Raw genomic sequence first — 21,605 nt, 5'->3', positions numbered from 1 at the left:
TAGCTGGGTCTCAGAAAAGAAAGGAGGATTTACCAGCTACTCCAAAGCACTAGTTTTAGCGTTGTCGTGTCTCTGTGTTGATATGATAAAGTTTCCTCATTTCCTCTCCCTAGACTTCAGGCAGAGTGGTGGGAATCTTCCCAATTACAGAAATCTGATTTTTTTGACAAAATTTCTTATATATGCTGTCACTTCTCACCTCTCCTCTTCCAATTCAGTGGGTTACTTAGTATTTGTCTAAGGCAAACTCTGGGTCAACCTTCCCTTTAACATTATTTCAAACATAGAACAGAGAAGAACAGCAGCCCTGAGGCCCATCCCACCTAAGAATGCCTAGAAATGAAAATTGGTTACATTTATTTAGCCCTTTATGCTTGTAAAGTGCTCCAAATATAGTATTTTGTAAGTCCTTAATTTATTTCTTTGCATTTAATCATTAATCAATTTTCTCAATGACAAACCAAAAAGGGAAAGTAACTTGCTCTCTCTCTCTCTCTCTCTCTCTCTCTCTCTCTCTCTCTCTCTCTCTCTCTCTCTCTCTGTCTCCCTGTCCTTACTTGTTCTGTGAACTTTGGATTCACTCAAAGGGCCAAACTTGAGGACATAGAGCGCCAAAAGTGACGTCAAGGCCACAGGTTCCCCACCCCTGCAAAATCACCTTCTAAACACTAGTCAAGTGTGGTTAAATAATTGATAGGCACTATTAACCATTGGGGAAGTGTAAGCACATTGGGAAGGACTAGTGAGTTATAACATTAGTTATAACATTAGACAGGTAGCATTCATTAAGTACTTATCATGTGCCTTATGACCCCCATCCCCTGCACAAGCCCTTCAGAGGCCCCTAAAACCCTCGGAGGATAAGTAAGCATCTGCCCTCTGAGGTCTATCAGTGTGAGTAGAATGTGCCTCAGAGCATGTGCTACAAAAGAAAACATATAATTTTGATTACTATAATTTATACAAGCCCAGAGTCCATAGTAAAGTAAGCATAACAAAACTTTACAATTACATGAGCAATTTTTTGTACTTAGTTTCAAAGAGGACCAATGACATCCTGGGGCAATGTGCTGACTTCTGTGTGAATTGTATTTAAGGAACAAAGGCACCAAAGTTATCCACTGCATCCTGGGCCATTTGTTCTGACTTTTGCCTTGCTACTCGCCTTGGATGACTCTGGAAAAAAAGAGTGAGGCTGATGACCTTGTGCAAGTCTGTCTCACTTCAGTCCAGTCCAATTTCCCTTCCCATAGTCTTCTGCCTGATGGATTTGAAAGAAAAACTTGCCTAGGGGCAGGGACAAAAGAATGACTGGAGAGAAAGCCAAGGCTGACAGTGAGGAGGGGAGGTAAGGAAGAAGAACACGGGAAAGAGTGGTGTAGCCCATTGGAAGGGTGAGGGCCAGAGAGAAGGGGGAACAAGGCCTCTCCTCACCAGTACAATAATAACTATTCTTAACAACTACTAGACATACACAACGTACACACTAGGATACCTCAACCCAGAAGAAGGTCTTCTTTGGCTGCCTGTAGATGTGAGGTTCTAATCACTTGCCATAGATTGTAATGAGTATTCTTCTGGATCATTGACAGAGCAGGAATTATATCTATCAACATAGAATAGGTGTTTTAGATGGGCTTATTGAAAGAATAATATGTATGAATGGATCATCTCTCACAAAGAAATTTAAAAAGTACAGTGGAAATTGGGGGAGAAGGAATAGGAGAGGGGTTGGAAAGGGCAGGGAACAGGAAGAGCTGGGGGATGAGTTAACTTCATAGAAATACTTTCCATTTCAGTTATAACCAGTTAGACATTTTAAAAATTCAGGAGATATTGTTACTGGGTAATTAATCATTGTATTAATAAGGCTAGCATATTATCAAGAAAAGATATCAGTGACACTCTTTAATTCCCGACACTCCTTACTGATCCCACTCCATGCTTCTACGAGCTTGCAAGAGTGGGTGTCTCTGAGGTGACTATTCTAATGAGGGATGGGGGATATGACTTTGATCAGGTCATTTACTTCCAAATCACCCTCAGGGTTGAACAATTTAATGAAATAATTTACTCCCATCCAAACCTAAATATATATGAGTAGGTATAAATATAATGAGCAGGAATTCAACTAATTAAGATGATCTAGGTGGGGCAAATTTTTGGCAGAGGTCAATGTTGTCCTTCAGAGACTGGGCTTCAAACAAGAAAGAAAAGCAGAGAAAAAGCATGAATGTCCCCCATAGCTGGTTATTAATAAGCATTTCCCTCAACAGCTAGGTCAGGGGTATATTGTTGAAGCAAAATCCTGATTTATTATGTAAATTGGGCACTGGATTGATCCCTGAATCAAGGGAGGCTCTTATGGGACATAGCAAAAGAGACTGAAAAGAACTGGAATCTTAGATTCAGTCTTCTCTCCAACTGAGAGTGAACATGAGATCTTCATTTCTAGAGGAGGAGACTAGCCTACGTAGTCTGTTAACTCAACAGAGAAGGTCCTTCTCTGAAGAGGTGTGTTCTCTATAGTCCAGAGAATACGGCTCCACTCTTCATGAAGTTTCTTTGCTTACATAGATATTTTCTGAGCAGTCAAGAAGGCCGATCATTTTATTAATGAAGGGAAGACAAATGAAGTCATACTGTGGGTAAAGGATCGAAAGAAAAGGTAGACAACATGATATTAGAGCCAAAGATACAGGAAAAGGAAAGTTTAGCAGTGAGGACATGGGAAATGAAGGATAAAAGAGGGAAATTTCAGAATTAAAGGTCCCAAAGGAGAATTTTTGATAGAAGTAAATATCTCACCCAGTGGACAAGTTCCAAATAGTGGAGAGGGGTTCACCACATGTAAAGAGGAAACCTTCAACACTGTCCTCTTAGGATAGAGTGTTATAGTGTTAGAGTGTCAGGTGAATTCTTAAACTATTTCAGGTACCACAGGAAACTGATTCCACTCCAATTCAATTCAGTGAACATTTATTAAGAGATTGTCTGTAGCTGATGGTCTTAAAGTGACATCTGAGGGACACCAATCTCAGCTTCATCATACCCCAGGTCCTCAGAGGACATTGGTGGGGCATCTTCTCCCATCCTGGAGTCAGGGGATCCCCCAAAGAACTCAGGAGACACACCTAGAAATAGGAAATTGGAACTGAAATTGTACTTATGTCTAAAGAAAAGCAAGGAGCCTTTGGTGGTGTTACAGGTAGGTGAAAAGAATGCCACCCTCAAGACCTGGATTAAGACTCTTTTCTCAGTCTTGATGCACCATTGACAGAAAAGGGAACAGTAGTGGTCAAGATTGAGAGAGGGCTAAAGAAAGACTTCTCTTTACATTGAGGGTATGTTGAGGTCAAAGGGAATGGGAACCTGGAGGAAGCAGTTGTAAAACCTCAGGGCCTGCCCATTTTGTTGCTTAGTCACATCATTGTGGGTACAATTGTCCCAGGTATAATTCTGAAAAATGTCAATATAGAAAATTCTCAATGTACAAAAACAAAACGTTTTTGTCATATATATGAATGTGTGAATATATATCTATATATTCAAATATGTGTATGTATGTATGCATATACACATCTGTAATGAGAAATATATCTATATGTTGGAATGCATATAAGTCCATATATGTGCACATATATGTATGCATGCATTTTAATAGATAAGCATATCTGTATACTACATATGTGTATTGGTAGATAGTGCCAGCCCTTCATTTTCCAACATAAGTTCACCCATAAATGGAAATCTCCCTTATCAAGTCAACAAGTCTGTTGGGTACCACTCACCTGTGTTTGATTCCTTCTGTTCATCCCATTCATCTGTAGCCTCCAGAGCATCCCCCTCATTCATCTGCGGGACAGGGGTAATTTCAGGTCCAGATAATTCTTCAGCATCATCGTACCCATCACCTGGGGGATCATCAGGCCAACCTGAGATATCTGAGGAAGAGATGATAGTTTTGTTTTCAACACAATTTTTCTGTAAGTGTGGGGATGTCCTTGTGCACTTGAAAATAAATATTTAATTTTATTTTTTTAAGATAGAAAGGAGTGTCTGGAGGTGTTCAAACCTCAGTTCAGCTGAAGAAGAAGACTATTTAGGTTTAGAGTTAGAGATCTGAACTTGAACTAAGAATCACCAAACTGGGAAAGAGACAAATGCTTCCTCATGTAGGATAATGATTTCAGTCCCCTTAGCGTTATTTTTCTCTTCATTTCTTTTAGCTTCAAAATCCTCCTCATTTGATTTCTATTACCTCACTGACCCCACATTCAAGGAGGAAATCACTGAACCAAGAATCTTCAACTTTGTCCTAATTCAGTTGATGTTGCTCTGTTAATAGTGACGCTAAGAAAGAATGTACCAGAGAGAGTAAGCAGATTCCCTGAATTATAGTCCAGATTCTGATGCCTCTTTAATTATTATTCTGACCCTGAAATGAAGCCCTGTGCCCCTCTCAGGAACTTGTCCACCTAACAAACCAAACCTGGCTCCATTTCTCACTTTATCTGAATCATTTCCCTTGTCTCAGTCCAAACCTCTATCTCCCAAGCACATATTTGGAGCCAGAGAGTATCAAACTTCCATGAAGAGTAATCTTGAAACCTTGGCATGGGGGGTTATGGGATATCTGGGATGAGGGGAAGCTGAGGACAGCAAAGTAGTATTTTAGTGAATGCCTCCCAGGTCAGAAAACTCCTTGGGAAACATCAGTCCTTGCCTTTAAGGCACACCCTTTCCTATCACTTGGGAAAAGTGCAGGTTGGCTTTTGCCTTCATTTTCCCCGCATACTATGGAAGCTTGATTCTCACATTACCAACAATAGACTCTGAGGAGAAGAACATGGCAGGAGCAAATAGGAAAAGGAAGCTCATTTTTCCCCTCCATCCCTCAGGTTGAGTCTATCCACAGACTTCAGAAAATGATAAAGTGTTCTAACAAGGAGGCTGACCTTAAACAGGGGGCACTGACGGTCCTTGGTGACAAGGATAATAAAGTCACTCTATGAGATGATTAATCAAAGTGTTCTGGGTGAGACTAAGGTATCTCTCAAATGTGAATTCGGTTCTTACCAAGAAACCCCTAGATTTAGAGGGAATGGTATAGTGGTTTTAATTAATAATAATGTTAATGAATTGGTTATCCTCTTAGAAAAGGGAAGTCATTCCATCTTTCGACCTGAAAAAATGAGGACTTAAACTGAACTTGTAGCCACTATAATCATGGAGACACAGACTGACAAAAGAAGACAGAGCTTTGGGTATTTTCCCCCTAGAGATGAAGCTCAGAACTCAAAATGGGACTGTTGGACCTGCCTGCCCATGTAGAAAATGGGAAATGGAAACTAAAATATTATGGGGTGAGTGAGAACCAAAGTAAACAGTGATAGGCAGAGATTTCAGAAGATACCAAAACCATAGATTCTGACACTGACCAGAGCATATAGTTCATGTACAGAGTTCATGTCCAAAGGAGGAGAATGGGCAGAGGATATGCATACCTGGGCTGCTGAGGAGCTCTTTCTTGTCGCCTGTCAAGTAGTAATCAATCTCTTGGTAGACAGCTTCGTAAAGAGAATCCCTATATCTGGACAAAGCTGGGACAAATGGCCATGGATCAGAAACTTGGCCTGAGACCATCACCTGACATATATTTGTCTGAGGGGCCCTCTTCAATCTACTTTGTGTAAACACTCAGGCCACTCCTAAGTTCTAATATGGATGTCCCACGTTGCACGAACTTGGCTGGAATCTCATCCCTAACACAAGCTCTGTGCTCACAGTTTACCCTCTCCTGGGCCAAAGACAGTCAGAGTTATTTAGAGCTTGAAAGCCAAAGCAAAACATGTGGGTCACATCCAGTCCTGAAGTACTTTATTTGGTCTTGTCCAAAATCCCTATCCCTATCATTGCCTCCCTTCACTCAGCCTCACTCTTGCCCGTGTTATTCAGTGCCTCACAGATTGCCTACCTTGTTGCTGGATGCTCCCTCTGTGCACCTGAATCCCTAGCAGGATAAGAACCAGGAAGAGAAGGGCCCCTAAAATGAGGCAGATGATCCAAAGCAGAGAGGAGTTGCCAGAGATCAAAGGGGAAGAATCTGTTGTGGTGATTGTTCCTTTGGAGAGGAAAAATCATAAGGCTTTGGATTATGGAAGAAATTGTCAAACTCCCCAGGACAGCTCACTGAGGTTAGTATAGAGAGGGGAGGGAAATCTGAGGCTTACTCTTAACCTGAAAATTCTCCAACTGGGGAACCCTACCCCCAAACCAACTACCCTGTAGAGAGGCCTAGGATAAGCCTGGATGCCCAAGAAAGGACAGTGAGGAACCCTCCTTCCTTAAGGGGATTAAGCTCCATGCCTCCAAATGGAAATTGGCAGGAGGTGATATATGCTTGAAGAACATTCTGTGGACCCTCCCAAACCTCTCCTCACTCCCAGCCTATAAACTTCTCAGGAGCTTCTCAGGATTCTGGGATAGTAATTCTTCCCATACATGAAAGAATCCCACAAGGTCAGCCTTGGACCTGGGACAGTTTCTGCTGTCAAATGAACCCTGAGATTGTAGGAGGTGGAGTGACAGAGCAGTGTACCTTCTGTGGTAGATGCCAATGTTGTGCGGTCAACTGGAAGAAAACAGAAAAAGCACATGAAGAATGGGGAGAGATCAAGTTGGGCATGATGTCTGGATCCTGCTCTAAAACCCCTATGATATAAACATCCTCCATAATGCTCCGTCCAAACAACTTAGGAAGGCTCCTACATCTCCTCCATTCTCTTCATCCAGTTAAAACTTAAGAAGAGAATTAGAGACCATGTGGTTTGGAGTCAGAGGACCTTGCTGAAGTCAAATCCCAAATCCAGATGCCAAAATTGGAAATTTGTGGAAGGATCACATATTCTCTAAGGCAGTTCTGTAGGTCCCCTAAACTTCACCCAAAGCTCATAAGTTTCTCAACAGATGCTCTGACCTAAAAGAGTTAAATCTCCAATACATAAAGGACTCTCATAGGGAATACATGTGTCACATAACCTTCCTCCTAGATATCTCCTAGCTATGTCTCCTAGATATCTCAAACTCAATTTGTCCAAAAAACACAGATTATCTCATGTTATCTCTACTTCTTATACACCTTCCCCTCTTCTAAACTTTCCTATTACTACTGAAGACACTACCACCCTCCCAATCACTCAGACTCATGATTTTGGTGCTATCTTAACAACCTCACTCACTTTCCTCAAAGATCAAATTAGTTGGACAACCTTGTCATTTTCATCTCCACATATTCTTTCACTCAACTAATACAGCCAATACCAATTCAGGTCCCCACCATCTCCAGGACTTTTATAATGCCTTCTGATTAGTCCTGTTCATCCCAATATATCCTTTATTCACCTGCTAAAGTGATCATTCTAGATCATTCACCAGTTCTAGAGGTGGGAAGTCTGGGGCCTCAAGGTCACATTTGACCTGCTAGGTCCTCAAGAACAGCCTTTTGTCTAAATCCAAACTTCATATAACAAATCCCTTAATGAAAGGATTTGTTCTGTAAAACCTGAACTCAGTCAAAAGACTATATTCAGGGACCTAGAAGGTCACATGTGGCCTCCCCTCCCCCCAGCCCCATTACTCAAAAGGGCATTTTTGGCCACAAGGTTTTTATTTTTGCCGAATCAATTTTCAGTCACGTCTGACTCTCTATGATACAATTTGGGGTTTTCTTGGTAGAGATGCTGGAGTAGTTTGTCATTTCCACTTCTAGCTCATTTTACAGTTGGAGAACTGAGGCAAACAGTGTTAAGTGACTTGCCTAGGATCACACAACTAGTAAGCATCACAGATCAGATATGAATTTTAAGAACATGAGTCTTCCCTACTCCAAGCTTGTGCCCCCTGACTGCCCACATCATGCCCATGCTCAATTAAATCCTGTAGTTCCCTGTTACTTCCAAGATCTAATAGAATTCCTCTGTTCTTCACAGTTCTTCATAACTTGGTCTCATTGTACCTTCCCACAATTCTTGTACACTTCTCCTCTTCACGCATTCTACTACTTGGCTATACTGGCCCGTTCTCTGTTCCTCACACATGATGCTCCATCTCTGCACCTGAATATTGGCTTTCTGGAACTCCTTACATGGGATGATGACCCTTCTTACCTCCACCTCTTGGTATACATAGTTTCCTTCAAGATTCAACTCAAATACTTTTTTTCTTAAGGAAGCTTCCTTGAGACATGCCAAATGCTTAAGCTTTCCTTTTTAGGTTACGTTCATTCTACTCTACATGTATCTTCTGTGTATATAATGATTTATATGTTTTTCCTCCATTTTATTATAAAGCTGCTTGAAAGAAGAAAATGTTTTTGCCTTTCTTTCTATTGTCAGGGCTTAGGATAGTGTCTGGCATATAATAAGCACTCATTAATCAATCCTTTTGGATTGATTGGTTTGGAGTCACTCTGAAATGAATTAGGGCCAAGGGAGAGGGTGGCTGAGCACCAAACTTTTTTGATAGCAAAGAGGCACTAGGTAGTGCAATGGATAGAGCACTGAGCCTAGAAGATAAGGAGGATCTGAGTTCAACCACAAGCTCAGACAATAGCTGAGTGACCCTAGGCAAATCACTTATCCCATATTTGCCTCAGTTCCACATCTGTAAAATAATAACACACTGGAAAAGGAAACAGGTCCAGGATCTTTCCCAAGAAAACCTCATGGACAGAGTCCATGGAGTCATGAAGAGTCAGACATGATGGAATGACCAGATGCTAACATTATCTTGGTATTTTTGCCGGAAGAAAAAAACAGTAATTGGAGTTAGGAGTAGAGACCAAGCTGGGTATATTGGCTCTGAATTCTGCCTGAGTTCTCTGTCATTTAAAGATCTCCCCAAGATTTGTTATTCAAAAGAATCAGGAAGTTTCCCAAATCTGCTACCTACCTTCCCCCAGCATAAACTTGGAGAGAGAGCTGGAGGACAGAAGAGAGATTGTAATTTGTGAGTTACAGGACCTATGTTCAAAAATTTCCCACCCAGTTATACTCGCTAGTCTATGTGACCTTTTGGCAGTCACATGACCCCACTGGGCTTCTATTTCCTCCTAAGTAAAGCAAAGAGATGAGAATGTTGACTATTAATTTTACTTTCAGTTCTAAATTCTATGACCTCAGGATCAGATTACAGTCTCCTGTGGTACCAGAGCACAGACTTATGGAAGCTCCATTTACATATACACTCCAGCCCCATGTCCTCTAGCTCAACATCTGTACTCAGAGCTCCCAGCCCCATCTTGTGTCTTTCACACTCACCTGAGCACTTGACGCCAGCATCCTCCTCATGCTTACAGTCATTCTTTCCCCATGGCCTTGCACGGCAATCCCACAGGGAGGATTCCCTCCCTTGGCATTGCACATCATCCAACCAGATGGTCCCAGTTCCTGGACCAAATGCAGCCCCCTCCAGGGCAGTCAAAGCAGAGCCACAGCCCAGTTGCTGACAAACCACATTAGCATCTGCTAGGTCCCATGAGTCATCACATACTGTCCCCCAGGAGCCATCATGCCAGATTTCCACTCGTCCAGAGCATGGGGTCCCTCCTCCAATGAGTCTGAGTTTGTCTTTGTCTAGAAAGGAAGAAGTTCAGTTACACTCTCAGCTTGTAAGTAAAGAACCTCTAAGAGCCCCAGGAAGACAGAGAAAGAAAGTGAAATACCCGTGCAAGGACCAGACGTTGGGCAGTCAATGATCTTTTTTCCTGCAGAGAGAAGACATTGGGAAAGGGCTGAGTTAATGATATTCTTAAAATATTATTTGGACACTAGATCTTGCTGTTTCAGGGGAGGATTCTTAAAGATCTCCTCATTTACTTCCAAAATACAGAATGGCACCCTCATCATCTCTATCAATTCAATGATTTATTGAAGTCATACTATGAGCTATAAATTGAGTAAAAATAGGTATACCAATATAGGGAGTTCAGAGGATAATGAGAGAAAATGAACATGAAAATAATGTGGAGACACTATAAGGAAACAGATCAAAGTAGTCCATGGAGAGTGAGAGGTCTGAGGTTTCATGAGGCCGCCTATTAGATTAGGCAGTGCTGGACAAAAGATTCAGAGAGAGGGAGCAGCCATAGGGATGAATAGGGATGTGCATCTTTTTATAATAGGAAGGAAAGAAGAGAAATAGGTCATGCTGCCAAGAAATTTTGAAAACTATAGGATGAGAGGGAAATGAATTTCAATCAGACCTCATCAAACTTCTTAGAGAAGCAGGGGTCTCAGTTGTCTGCTCTAAAAGTGCAGTTGAGAGTGTGAGGAGAGAAAAAGTCAAAGTGAACAATTCAATAACCATTTTTTAACCAACTACTCTGTGCCAGGAAAAGTACTAAGGCTTGGTGATACAAAGGCAAAAAACCAATCCCTGCCCTCAACGAGCTCAAAGTCTAATTAGGGGACTCAACGTGAAAACAGCTTTGTACAAACATACTATATGCAGGAGAAATTGGAGAAAATCAATACAGGGACAGCACTGGCATTGAAGTGGGCAATAAGAGACTTCTGTGTGGAACATAAGACTTTAGCTGGGACCTGAATGAAGCAGCTAGGTGGTACAGGGGACAGAATGCTGGGCCTGGAATCAGGAAAAATTCATCCTCCTGAGATCAAATATGGCCTCAGACACTTACCAGCTGTGTGACCCTGGGCAAGTCACTGAACCCTATTTGTCTCAGTTTTCTCATCTGTAAAATGAGCTGGAGAAAGAAATGGCAAAAACACTTTGACAATAAAACTCCAAAGAGGATCATGAAGAGTTGGACAGGACCGAAATAACTAAAGAACAACAAATGAAGCCAGGGAAAGCAAGAGATGAAGATGAGGAAGGAGAGAATTACAGACATGGAGAGAACCAGTGAAAATGCAGTGTCTTCCACAAAGAACAGCAGAGATTGATGTCACTGACATGAAGGGAATATAGAGGGAAGTAAAGTGTTAGAAGTCTAAAAAAGTAGCAGGGAGCCAGGAGAGGAAGGGCTTTAAAAGTGAGGAATTGATATTGGATCCCAAAATAACAAGGAGCCATGAAAGTTATTGTTTGGAAATGGGAAGGTGACACAGTCAGACTTGTGCTTTAGGAAGATGAATGTAACAGCTATAATAGCCCTCATAAGAATTTTACCCACCAAAGGGAAGGAAAATATAGGATGATAGCTAAGAGGAATGGGTGGATTAAATGAGAGGAAGAGATAGCAGCAAAAAGTACCTGGGTGATATGACGTGGAAGTAACCTTTAATTTTTTCAGTGAAATGTGAGACAAGAATGAAAGGAAAGGAGAGAGGAGGATTGAGGAGGAATGAAAAAGTTTGAAAAGCCACTATGAAGGGGGGGCTAGTGAATCGATTAAGGAAGCATAAAAGTGTTGCTACAGTTGCTCTACTTGCTACAGTGAGGACCTAGTTAAGATTATGTAACGTACTGTAGTGAACTCAGTCAGCATGGTTTCACGATCTTCTCCAGTTTCATTTAGGTTTTCCTGAGTAAGAGTAAAGGCAGTGGTTAGTGAGAATAAACTAAGACTGAGACTTAGAAGGGCAAGTTTGGAGATAGTAAAAGGGTACAAGAGACTCATAAAAGAGGGTAGACAGATATGAACAAGATCACCAAGAAATCGAGGAAGAGAGTTTAGCCAGTACAGAGATGATGACCTTGGAAATAGCTGAGGAGTAGAAGTCATGGTGAGCATGAATAGTAGAGCTAAAGAATTGCAAGACAATGGGAGAGGTGTAATGACCATCAATTATGATCAGATAAAGAAATTTCAGAGTTCAAATCATATAAGTGGAACACTTGTAGGTGGTAGCAAGATCAAAAGTAGGACCACTTTTTGCATCCCTAAGACACATGAAGATCTTTGGAAATGAAAAAGGTGAAGAACTGAGAGTTTAGGGTATTTGAGGGAATATTTAATCTCTTACTATAAGAACAGGAATTGTGTTGGAAAGGAAAACTGACTCAGGACTTGTTCACCACAAGGTTTAAGTCAACAAAAATAATAAATCTGAGGTCTTTGTCACATAACTCCCACCATCTAAAGTCATTTTAGCTGTTTACTTAGATGGATTAAAATAAATTGGGGTCAAGATATTGTATACAATTGAATTCACTTGGACTAAAAGAAAATCCTATTAAAAAGGAGTCAAAAGTAACAGAGTAAAAGCATGGACTTGCTAGTGCTCTCTCCTCAAACTCAGCCAAATACCTGTAAAAAAATGACTCTAAAATATTCTGGAGCTGCAGAACCCACAGAATGATGGAGTGAAGCAAATCTTCAGGCCAAGACAGCCCAGAAGGTTGCCTGGAAGTGTCTATCTCAGCACATTGGGAACAGACTGCAATTCAGTGTGGGACACACAGGCACAAGCTGGACCTGAAGAGGCCTTGGGGGGACTGAATCTTGGGCACCTGTGGCAGTTTCCACATGTCACAATTCCAAAATGCCAATGTCAATTTGAAAGGTCAGCAGAAAAAGCCTGGGGGACCTGTGTTAGGGAATAGAGAGGTAGAGCCCCAGGCCCAGGGCAGCAGAGGGGTTGGAGGAGTCTGTGGAAGAGGAACTGGTAGCAGCAGGGGCAAGTACAAGGGTAGGGACAGTGGTAGAGACTGTTTTTTGAGCTCTAGGCCAACAGATTGTTGGCGGGGATCAAGTGGCTGACAGTACAACACCCACCCCCACTGGAAACAGAGAACTAACTTGGTAGAGAGCTCAAAAATCAAGTAAATAGCTGGAGAAATGAGCAAAAACCAGAAAAAAAAATCAGACTATAGAATCTTACTTGGATGACAAGGAAGATCAAAGTATACAAAAAGAAGACAACAAACTCAAACCTCCTCCATACCAAGCCTTCAAGAAAAATATGAACTGGATTCAGCCCATGGAAGAGCTCAAAAAGGAGTTTGAAAATCAAGTAAGAGAAACAAGCAAAAATTGGGAAGAGAAATTAGAGTGATACAAAAAAGTCATAAAAAATGAGTCAACTGCTGGCTAAAGGAGACACAAAAAAATGCTGAAGAAAATAGCACTTTAAAAATAGACTAAGCCAAATGACAAAAGAGGTCCAAAAAGCCAGTGAAGAGAATAATGCCTTAAGAAGCAGAATTGGCAAGATGGAAAAGGAGGTCCAAAAGTTCACTGAAGAAAATACTTAAAGATTTGATGGAGTAGACGGAAAAATTATTGGACTATCTGAAAGCCATGATCAAAAAAAGAGTCTAGACATCATCTTTTAAGAAATTATCAAGGAAAGCTGCCCTGATATTGTGGAACCAGAGGGTAAAATAGACATTGAAAGAATCCACCTATCACTTCCTCAAAGAGATTGCAAAAGGAAACCTCCTCAAAATAGTGTAGCCAAATTCCAGAGCTCCCAAGTAAAGGAGAAAATATTGCAAGCAGTTAGAAAGAAACAATTCAAATATTGTGAAAATACAATCAGGATAACACAAGATATAGCAGCCCCTACATTAAGGGATCAAAGGGCTTGGAATATGATATTCCAGAGGTCAAGGGAGCAAGGATTAAAAGAATCAGCTACCCAACAAAACTGAGTACAATACTTGAGGGAGGAAATGGAATTTCAATGAAATAGATGATTTTCGAGCATTCTTGTTGAAACGAACAGAATTGAATAGAAAATTTGATTTTCAAACACAAGAATCAAGAGAAGCATGGAAAGATAAATGGGAAAGAGAAATCATAAGGGACTTACTAATGTTGAACTGTTTATATTCCTGCTTGGAAAGATCATATTTGCAACTCTCGAGACCTTTCTCAGTATTAGGGTAGTTGGAGGGATTATAATACATGTAGACAGAGGGCATAGGGTGAGTTGAATAGGTAGAGATGATATCCAAAAAAATAAAATTAAGGAGTGAGAGAGGAATACAGTGGGAGGAGAAAGGGAGAAATACAATGGGGCAAATTATCTCACATTAAAAAGCAATGAAAACCTTTTTCAATGTAAAGGAAGAGGGAGGAGGTGAGAGGGAAAGAGTGAACCTTAGTCTCATCACACTTGACTTAAGGAGGGAATAACATGCACACACAACTTGATATGAAAATCTATCTTACACTACAGGAAGGTAAGGAGTAGGGGAATAAGCTGGCGGTGAGGGGGGGGGATGATAGAAGGGAGGAGGGGGTAATTAGAATAAACACTTTTGAGGAGGGATAGGGTCAAAAGAGAGAATAGAAAAATTGAAAGATAGGAGAGGATGAAGGAAAATACAGCTAGTCTTTCACAATATGACTGTTATGGAAGTGTTTTACATAACTACACATGTATAACCTATATTGAATTGCTTGCCTTCTCAGCGGAGAAGGGGAGGAGGGAGAGAGGGAGAGTAACTGGAACTCAAAGTTTTAAAAACGAATGCTAAAAATTGTTTTTAAATGCAACTGGGAAATAAAACCTAAGGTAATGCAATACAGAAATGTATCTAGCCCTACAAGAAAACAGAAGGGATGTGGATAAGTGAAAGGAAGAGTGTTATAGAAGGGAGGGCACATTGGAGGAAGTGGTAATGAGAATGCATTTTTGTGGGCAGATGGCACAGATAGGGGAGAAAATTTGGAACTCCAAATCTTGTGGAAATGTCTGTTGAAAACTAAAAATAATTTTAAAAAAAAAAGAAGTAAAAAAACAAAATAAAAATAAATAAAAATTAAATAAATAAAATAAAAATTTAAAAGGAGTCAAAAGAGACAGGTGTAGTTACCTTCACATGTGATAATGGCTTCCTCTCCCTGCTGGCAAGAATTCTGGTCCCAAGACTGAGAAAGACAATGCCAGAGGAAGGATTCATGACCTTGGCAGTTGATTTTGTCTATCCACCGGGGCTGTAAACTATTTGGGGGGCTAAAAAGTGTTTCAATATTCCCCTTGGTACCACAATTCAGGTGTCTGCAAATCACTGATACAGTATTGTCATCCATGGAGTTAGAGCAAACACTACCCCATGTTCCGTTGTAGAAAACCTCTAGCCACCCAGAGCACTTCTGATCCTCACTCACCAACCTGAGATCCAGAGAATCTGTAAGTGGAGCAGAAGGTATGGCACAATCAGAGAGGACATTAGGTCCCATATTCCCTGGGTCTCTTTCCTCTGGAAATTGTATTAAGTTCCCTGGCTCTGCTAGGGAGTCTCCACTGGATAGGTGCAGACCCCACATCTTTTCCAGAATTACTTCTGTTATATTTCTGAACATTTCCCTCTGTCTTCTCTTTCCCATTGATAAAGACAGGAATGCCTTTACTGTGATTTCACTACTTAGTTTCAGAGTACCAAAATCAGTGTGTATCTGTGAACCACCAAAGTAAAGCAAATCTGCAGACACATAGTGTATACCTATTCTGTGAATAGCACTCTACTAGGAAATGAAAGTATAAGAAATACATACACACACACACACACACACACACACACACACACATACGAACACATATGTTTTCATAAAGGAGAAGACACGTCACAATTGTAGATGAATAAAATCACCCTTCAGAAAGAGACCCTGCCGTGAAACTGAACTCTTAGGGAGGACTCTGGTTGGGGCAGAAATTCCTCTTCCCTGTCTGTATCAACTCCTTCTCCCTCAGGTCTCTAAGCCCCACCTCCTCAGGCTCCCATAAATCCCTCAGTGTTAGTGTGTTGTATGTGGCCCAGACCTGAGCAGAGGACTCCCGCATCCTCTTTGTGTCTACAGTCATGCTGACCCCAGTGGAGGGAAGGGCACTCCCCTAGGTGGGATTCATTTCCAGAGCAGCTAAGCTCATCCAGCCAGATGGGCCCTGATCCTTGTCCAAAGTGAGCAGAGATCATGGCTTCAAGGGCCACTCCACAGCCCAGCTGCCTGCACACCACGTGGGCATCACTCAGGTCCCAAGAATCATCACAGATGGTCCCCCAGGTCCCATTGTAATAGACTTCAACTCTTCCAGAGCAGGGACCTCTTCCATTCAATAGACGAAGTAGTCCATTTTCTACAGGGAGAAATTCAGATTAATTGTCCATTTTCCCAAGAAAAGAAAACACTTTCCTCAAACTGTCCAATTTTCTTTCTTACCTGAAAATAGGACAGGTGCCTTTTCCTGGTCAGACTGTGAATTATTGAATGTGAGGGACCGTGTCTGGTTTCCTGCAAAAAGCACACATAGCTTAAATCTGAAGCTGGAAATTTTAAGCTGGGAGGGAATGAGTAAAGCAATTATGTACCTTGAGGAAAAGCACCAGATAAGAGGTCAGCAAACTGGAGAGAAGATAGATTGTGAGGAAGGGACACAGGGATTTCCCAGTCTAAGAAGGCATGTTTTGACTCCACCAAGTCAAACAGAATTGTTCTCATTGACAGTTCTATTGTTACACTCCATATACAAAGGATCCTAAAAAGTCTGTGACCTTCCATGAAGAAGAGCTTCTGCAAGAAAGGTTGCAGCACTCATAGCTAGTCATCCTTCCTCAGGCTTTGCTCCCCCTCTGCTAGGTCTAGCATCTATGAACTGTTTAGGACAACTTCCTTCTACAATATTTCTGCCACCGTCCTATGTCTAAACAGAAAAACAGGAGTTTTTTATTTGAAGTACATAAATTTGCTTTAAAATAATTGATCAGTGTTGCTTAGGCTGAATAGAATTGAGGGGGGAAGGAAGAAAATTTGGAACTAAATTTTTTTAAACAAATGTTAAAAATTGCCTTTACATATAATTAAGAAAAATACTATTTAAAATGTATTTATAACTACATTTCAATATAATTTGTTTCTTATTTGTATAAGGGGAGCTCCACCTGTAGCAAGGACCTATATAGAGAGAGGCTTGTGTGTGGTGATGTCTCCTGTGTACAAAGGGTTGTCCCTCTCACATGTGGCATCAGGGTGTCATTATGTGACTCAAAGGGAAGAGGAATAGATATCTCTAGCCCTCTTCTCCCTCTCTTATTGTACTTCAGGCATTTCAGTCATATCCAACTCTTTATGATCCTATTTAGGGTTTTCTTGGCAAACATACTGGAGTGGTTTGATACTTCCTTCTCAAGAACATTTTACAGATGAGGAAAATGAAGCAAACGAGGTTAAGTGACTTCCCCAGGGACATGCATCTACTAATTGTCTTAGGTCAAATTTGAACTCAGGTCTTCCTGCTTCCTGGGCCTGCACTCTATCCACTATACTACCTAACTGCCTCTCCACCTAGCTTGTCCACTTCCCCTTCTCCAAGGAAGACTTTAATTCCCACCAGGAGGGGAAGGAGAAGTTTGGGAGTAGAGGCTGCTCTGCTCTCATCGGAAAGAAGGTTTACCAGACTAGAATTATTTTTATCTGCTCCATTAAATATTGTTAGTCTAGAGGGATCATGATCAGGTCCACTCTAACTTCTGAGTGTTCTGACAGCAATTGAAGGGGGAGATCAGTTAAAAACATTATCTGAAGCAGCCCTGAGGGTACCCCAAAAGAAACCATAGCCCAGAGAAAGTCAAGAATCTCTGCTCAAGAGGGACAGGTATCTGTCTTGGACCACCTAAATAGGAATTCCTTCCTCTCCTAGCTCAACAGAGAAAAGGTGGATGTTTTCAAATAGTAGGCACCTATTAAGTGCTAGTAGATTGATTTTCCTAAGTAACTGAGGAAAAATGAAATATAAAAGCAGAAACTCTCCACTTTTGCACCTCATTATAAATGATTTCTCAAGGTGATGCTAATGTAGCACAACTGAAAGGAGCTTCACATAATACTAACCTGTTTCTTAATTTCTCTCCTGCTCTCTGAGACTTTCCTACTGAAGACATTGGAATGGTAACTGAGTGAACTACACTGACTCCATCTTGTGACTCAACTCTAGAGTTAGCTCAGTTGTCTTTCTATTCACTTGTGAATCTAGTCCAATTTCTTTCCCATGAGAAAGCTTTATGCCAGAGTGGGAATTCTGAGAGAACACTTTACATCTTTTGAACCTAGACCTGCATGCCTGGGAACTGGACAACTTCTACCTGATGCATAACTAAGGACCTGGACGATACTGACTAGGAACCCAGTCAGATTCAAAGATTGATCCAAGGAATTTTCTCACAAGTAATCCATATGTTTTATCTGAAAACTGACCCAGTACTATTCAATCAGATATTGTTTCTATGTTCTTATTGATTGAATACAGACACTGACGGGGAGAGAGGGCAATGGGAAACCTCTTTTTCTGATTTCAGGAGACTACACATATTTTTTTCTCCTCTTCCCAACTTGGAAAGCCTCCAATCTCTCCTCTGATTAGAGAGCATATAACCTAATTTTGTATCCTTATAATTGTTTTCTTTTATTAATTGGTCTCATTTGACTAGTTGTTTTCAAAACATAAAAATCTGCCTTCCCTGTATTCTTAGTGCCAAAACCGAGAAAGGACACAGGTCCTGATTTTTAGCAATAGCTATGAATTGCTTAATAATTTGATAAGCTTGGGAAAGTTAACCTTTGTTTCCTCAGTCATGTCATCATTCAAACACCTCACTATCTCTTCCCTCAAGTTTTCTCCCCAGTCTCTGGTTGACCAGCACTGATCCAAAAGATACCCTCTTTTCCTTGAAGAATCCTGCACCTCTGACCCCTGACTTCATGTTTTACTCTGGACCCTGAAGTATTTGTATGTCTGATGAGAAGGTTTTACCCTAATTCAAACCCTACTACTTCAAACAAATATACAGAGAAGATAAAATTGTGTAATCTTTGGCTCAAAGTTCTATTTGTATAAGAATCTCTTCAGTGGAAATTGATTTCATAAGATGAAGTTCATGGTCTTCTAGAGCAGGATCTCCTTTTTATTCTGACTGGGATCTCTCTTTTTCCCAGCTTTCACTAACTCTGACACTTATGAAATCAATTTCCAACAATAAAGAGATCTTTGACAAATGACCTTTGAGAAAAGGGTTGCAATTTTCAAGGAACAAAGTCCTGGAATTTTATTCTAAGATGCTCACAACATGGTCCACTCAATATAGAATAGTATACCAGTGGCTATGATTTTTCTCTAACCTATACTTTATTTGCAGGGTGATCTTGCTCTGGGGAATTATCTAGTCCTTCCTGTCTAAGTTTGTTCATTCTTAGTCCTTCCTATGAATGTCCAGAATCAATATATCCCTGTTCATTCTTAGCACCACACATTAGCTTAAGTCTACACTTTCTTCTAAAGAAGTTGATGGATCACAATACATCTACCCTACCTGGAAATTCCCAAATAAAACTCACGAGTGAACAATAACATATATAAAGTACGTATGAACAAATGTCACACAAAATTCCCAACAACATGGTTAGGACTCTTCCTACTTGCTATTAGAGAAAAGATGCCATGGCTCTCCTGTGGATACTGAAAAATATTACTTGACTGTTGATGGGTGTAGATACTTCTATCCTTTTCGTTCCTGCACACATCAGTGCTTTACTGGTCCATCATCTAGAGATGTGCTTTGAGTCTAAATTAGAGATTTTCCTTCACTAACCTGAGCAGACTACAGAAGCAGCTTTTCCTGTGGAACATAGAGAAGTCCCCAGAATAGTCACAGAACAATTCCATAAATGAGGCTCAGTCCCTGTGCAATAAAATGTATCCCCTGTGATGGGAACACTTAATTTGCCAAAATGTGCATCTTCTGGAGGCTTCATGGCAACACCACAGTGGAGCTGACGACAGAGAACGTTGGCATCTGCCAGGTCCCAGTGGGAGTCACAGAGAGTCCTCCAGGTCCCCAAAACTTGGATCTCCACTCTTCCTTCACATTGAGAGCTTCCATCCATCAGACGAAAGTCTGTGTACCCTAGGGAGAAGAAGGCAGGGCTTTAGAAAAGTCAGTGTGACTTTCTAATCTCAGTATCAAGAACAATGTGGGAGCAGGATAAAAGCATTGTGCAAGTTTTACTTGAACAAATGACTCCAACATCCATGCTGTGACTGCATTTACTCTGTGGAAGTGGTACTACGGGGCACAGTGACAGGAATGGTTCACTTCCATTACATTGGAATTCTTTATCCAAGATGGGTCCATTTCCTCTTCCAAAGTGAGCTTCTTTCATGATGGAGACTGCAGTCCCACACTCTAGCTCAGCACAGATGACATTGGCAGTAGAAAAAGTAAAATTCCAATCACAGACTGTGTTCCATTTTGTTTCAGAATTAACTTCTACCCTCCCATTACAGGGGCCATCCCCCTCAACCAGCTTGACAAATTCTGGAAAGACAAGAAAGAACTTGAGTGATTGTCCCTGAATGCCAAGATTTCCCTGATGAGAAAAGAGACACAATTAATTATATGAGACTCTGTCTGGCATAGTCTCAAGGCAAAAGAAGCAAAGGAATTTTCCTTACCTGAGCACATGACAACTAATACCTTAAAAGCATGTTGAACATGATTAAACCTAAAATAAAATTGAAGGTGCTTCATTCCTGGTCTGACAGATGTAAGGAAATGTAATCCTATTTCTCTTTCAGGGAGGGGAGAGACATATGGGAAGAGCAGAGGGAATGGATACCTCTCGTTCAAGGAGAATTAGACTCCTATCATATTTCATCATTAGAAAAGTAACCTTCTCCTCTACCCAAAGAACCTGACTACACTTAGTAGATTTTCCTTTCTTTTTAAATTATTTTAATGCTTAGCATTTTAAAATATTTAATAATGTTTTAATATAAATATTTAATATATTCTAATATTCAATAAATTGTGTAATGTTTTAAGTTTCAATATTTTAATAAAAACAATATTTAATAAGCTTGCTATTTATTTGAATTTTTAATATTTAATATTATATAATACTTGTATACTATATATAATAATAAATAATTAAATATTTCTATTTAATGTAAAATACATTATTTTAATATTAATATAATTTTTCCATTTAATATTTCAATGTACAAATTAATAGAAATTTTATTTGTAAATATTTTATTTACTATTTTTAACATTCTAACATTAATATATTTAATTTTTATTAATTTATATATTTTGAGTTTTCAACACTCACTTCCACAAAATTTTGAGTTCCAAATTTTCTCCCTGTCTCTCCCCTCCACCTACCCCAAGGCAGCATTCATTCTGATTAACCCTTGACCCAATCTGCCCTCCCTTCTCTCACCCCCCACTTCTCTTATTCTCTTTTCCTTCTATTATTCTCCACTTCCATGTAGAAACAATTTTTAACATTCACTTTAAAAACTTTGCGTTTGTCTCCCTTCCTCCTTCTGCATCAACACTGAAAGAGAAGGCAAGCAATTCAATTAGGTAATATATGTGTAACTTTGAAAAAATGCTTCCATAAAGAGATTGTAGAACACTGAAAACAAATAAAATGATACTAATAATAAATGAAAAACACTTCCATAAAAGTCATGTTGTGAGAGACTAGCTACATTTCCCTCAACCCTACCACACCAACCTCCATTTATTCTATTCTCTCCTTTGACCCTGTTCCTCCTCAAAAGTATTTGTTTTTGATTATCCCCTCCCCCAGTCTGGCCTCCCTTCTATCATTCCCCCTTCTTTTCTCCCCT

At 40.3% G+C, this 21,605-nt stretch overlaps 1 protein-coding gene across 1 annotated transcript in view; it reads right to left on the bottom strand.

Moving 5' to 3' along the window:
- Positions 1 to 2,957: 2,957 nt before the first annotated feature.
- The window catches only part of LOC140522725 (antigen WC1.1-like), an 83,107-nt gene continuing 64,459 nt past the window's right edge, over positions 2,958 to 21,605 (bottom strand). Inside the window, exons 14-26 of the mRNA XM_072638026.1 lie at positions 20,017 to 20,283; positions 19,693 to 19,872; positions 19,558 to 19,584; positions 16,136 to 16,207; positions 15,738 to 16,052; positions 14,791 to 15,105; positions 9,725 to 9,766; positions 9,321 to 9,635; positions 6,602 to 6,634; positions 5,978 to 6,124; positions 5,508 to 5,603; positions 3,792 to 3,944; positions 2,958 to 3,134 (exon numbers count right to left, since the gene is read on the bottom strand). Of these exons, the coding sequence (XP_072494127.1) occupies positions 3,010 to 3,134; positions 3,792 to 3,944; positions 5,508 to 5,603; positions 5,978 to 6,124; positions 6,602 to 6,634; positions 9,321 to 9,635; positions 9,725 to 9,766; positions 14,791 to 15,105; positions 15,738 to 16,052; positions 16,136 to 16,207; positions 19,558 to 19,584; positions 19,693 to 19,872; positions 20,017 to 20,283 (2,087 nt within the window). The 3' untranslated portion in view covers positions 2,958 to 3,009. The remainder of the gene's footprint in view (positions 3,135 to 3,791; positions 3,945 to 5,507; positions 5,604 to 5,977; positions 6,125 to 6,601; positions 6,635 to 9,320; positions 9,636 to 9,724; positions 9,767 to 14,790; positions 15,106 to 15,737; positions 16,053 to 16,135; positions 16,208 to 19,557; positions 19,585 to 19,692; positions 19,873 to 20,016; positions 20,284 to 21,605) is intronic.

Source organism: Notamacropus eugenii, chromosome 2 (genome assembly GCF_028372415.1).
Source record: "Notamacropus eugenii isolate mMacEug1 chromosome 2, mMacEug1.pri_v2, whole genome shotgun sequence".
NCBI classification, from domain to species: domain Eukaryota; kingdom Metazoa; phylum Chordata; class Mammalia; order Diprotodontia; family Macropodidae; genus Notamacropus; species Notamacropus eugenii.
This window is presented reverse-complemented; position numbering and strand designations above follow the sequence as displayed.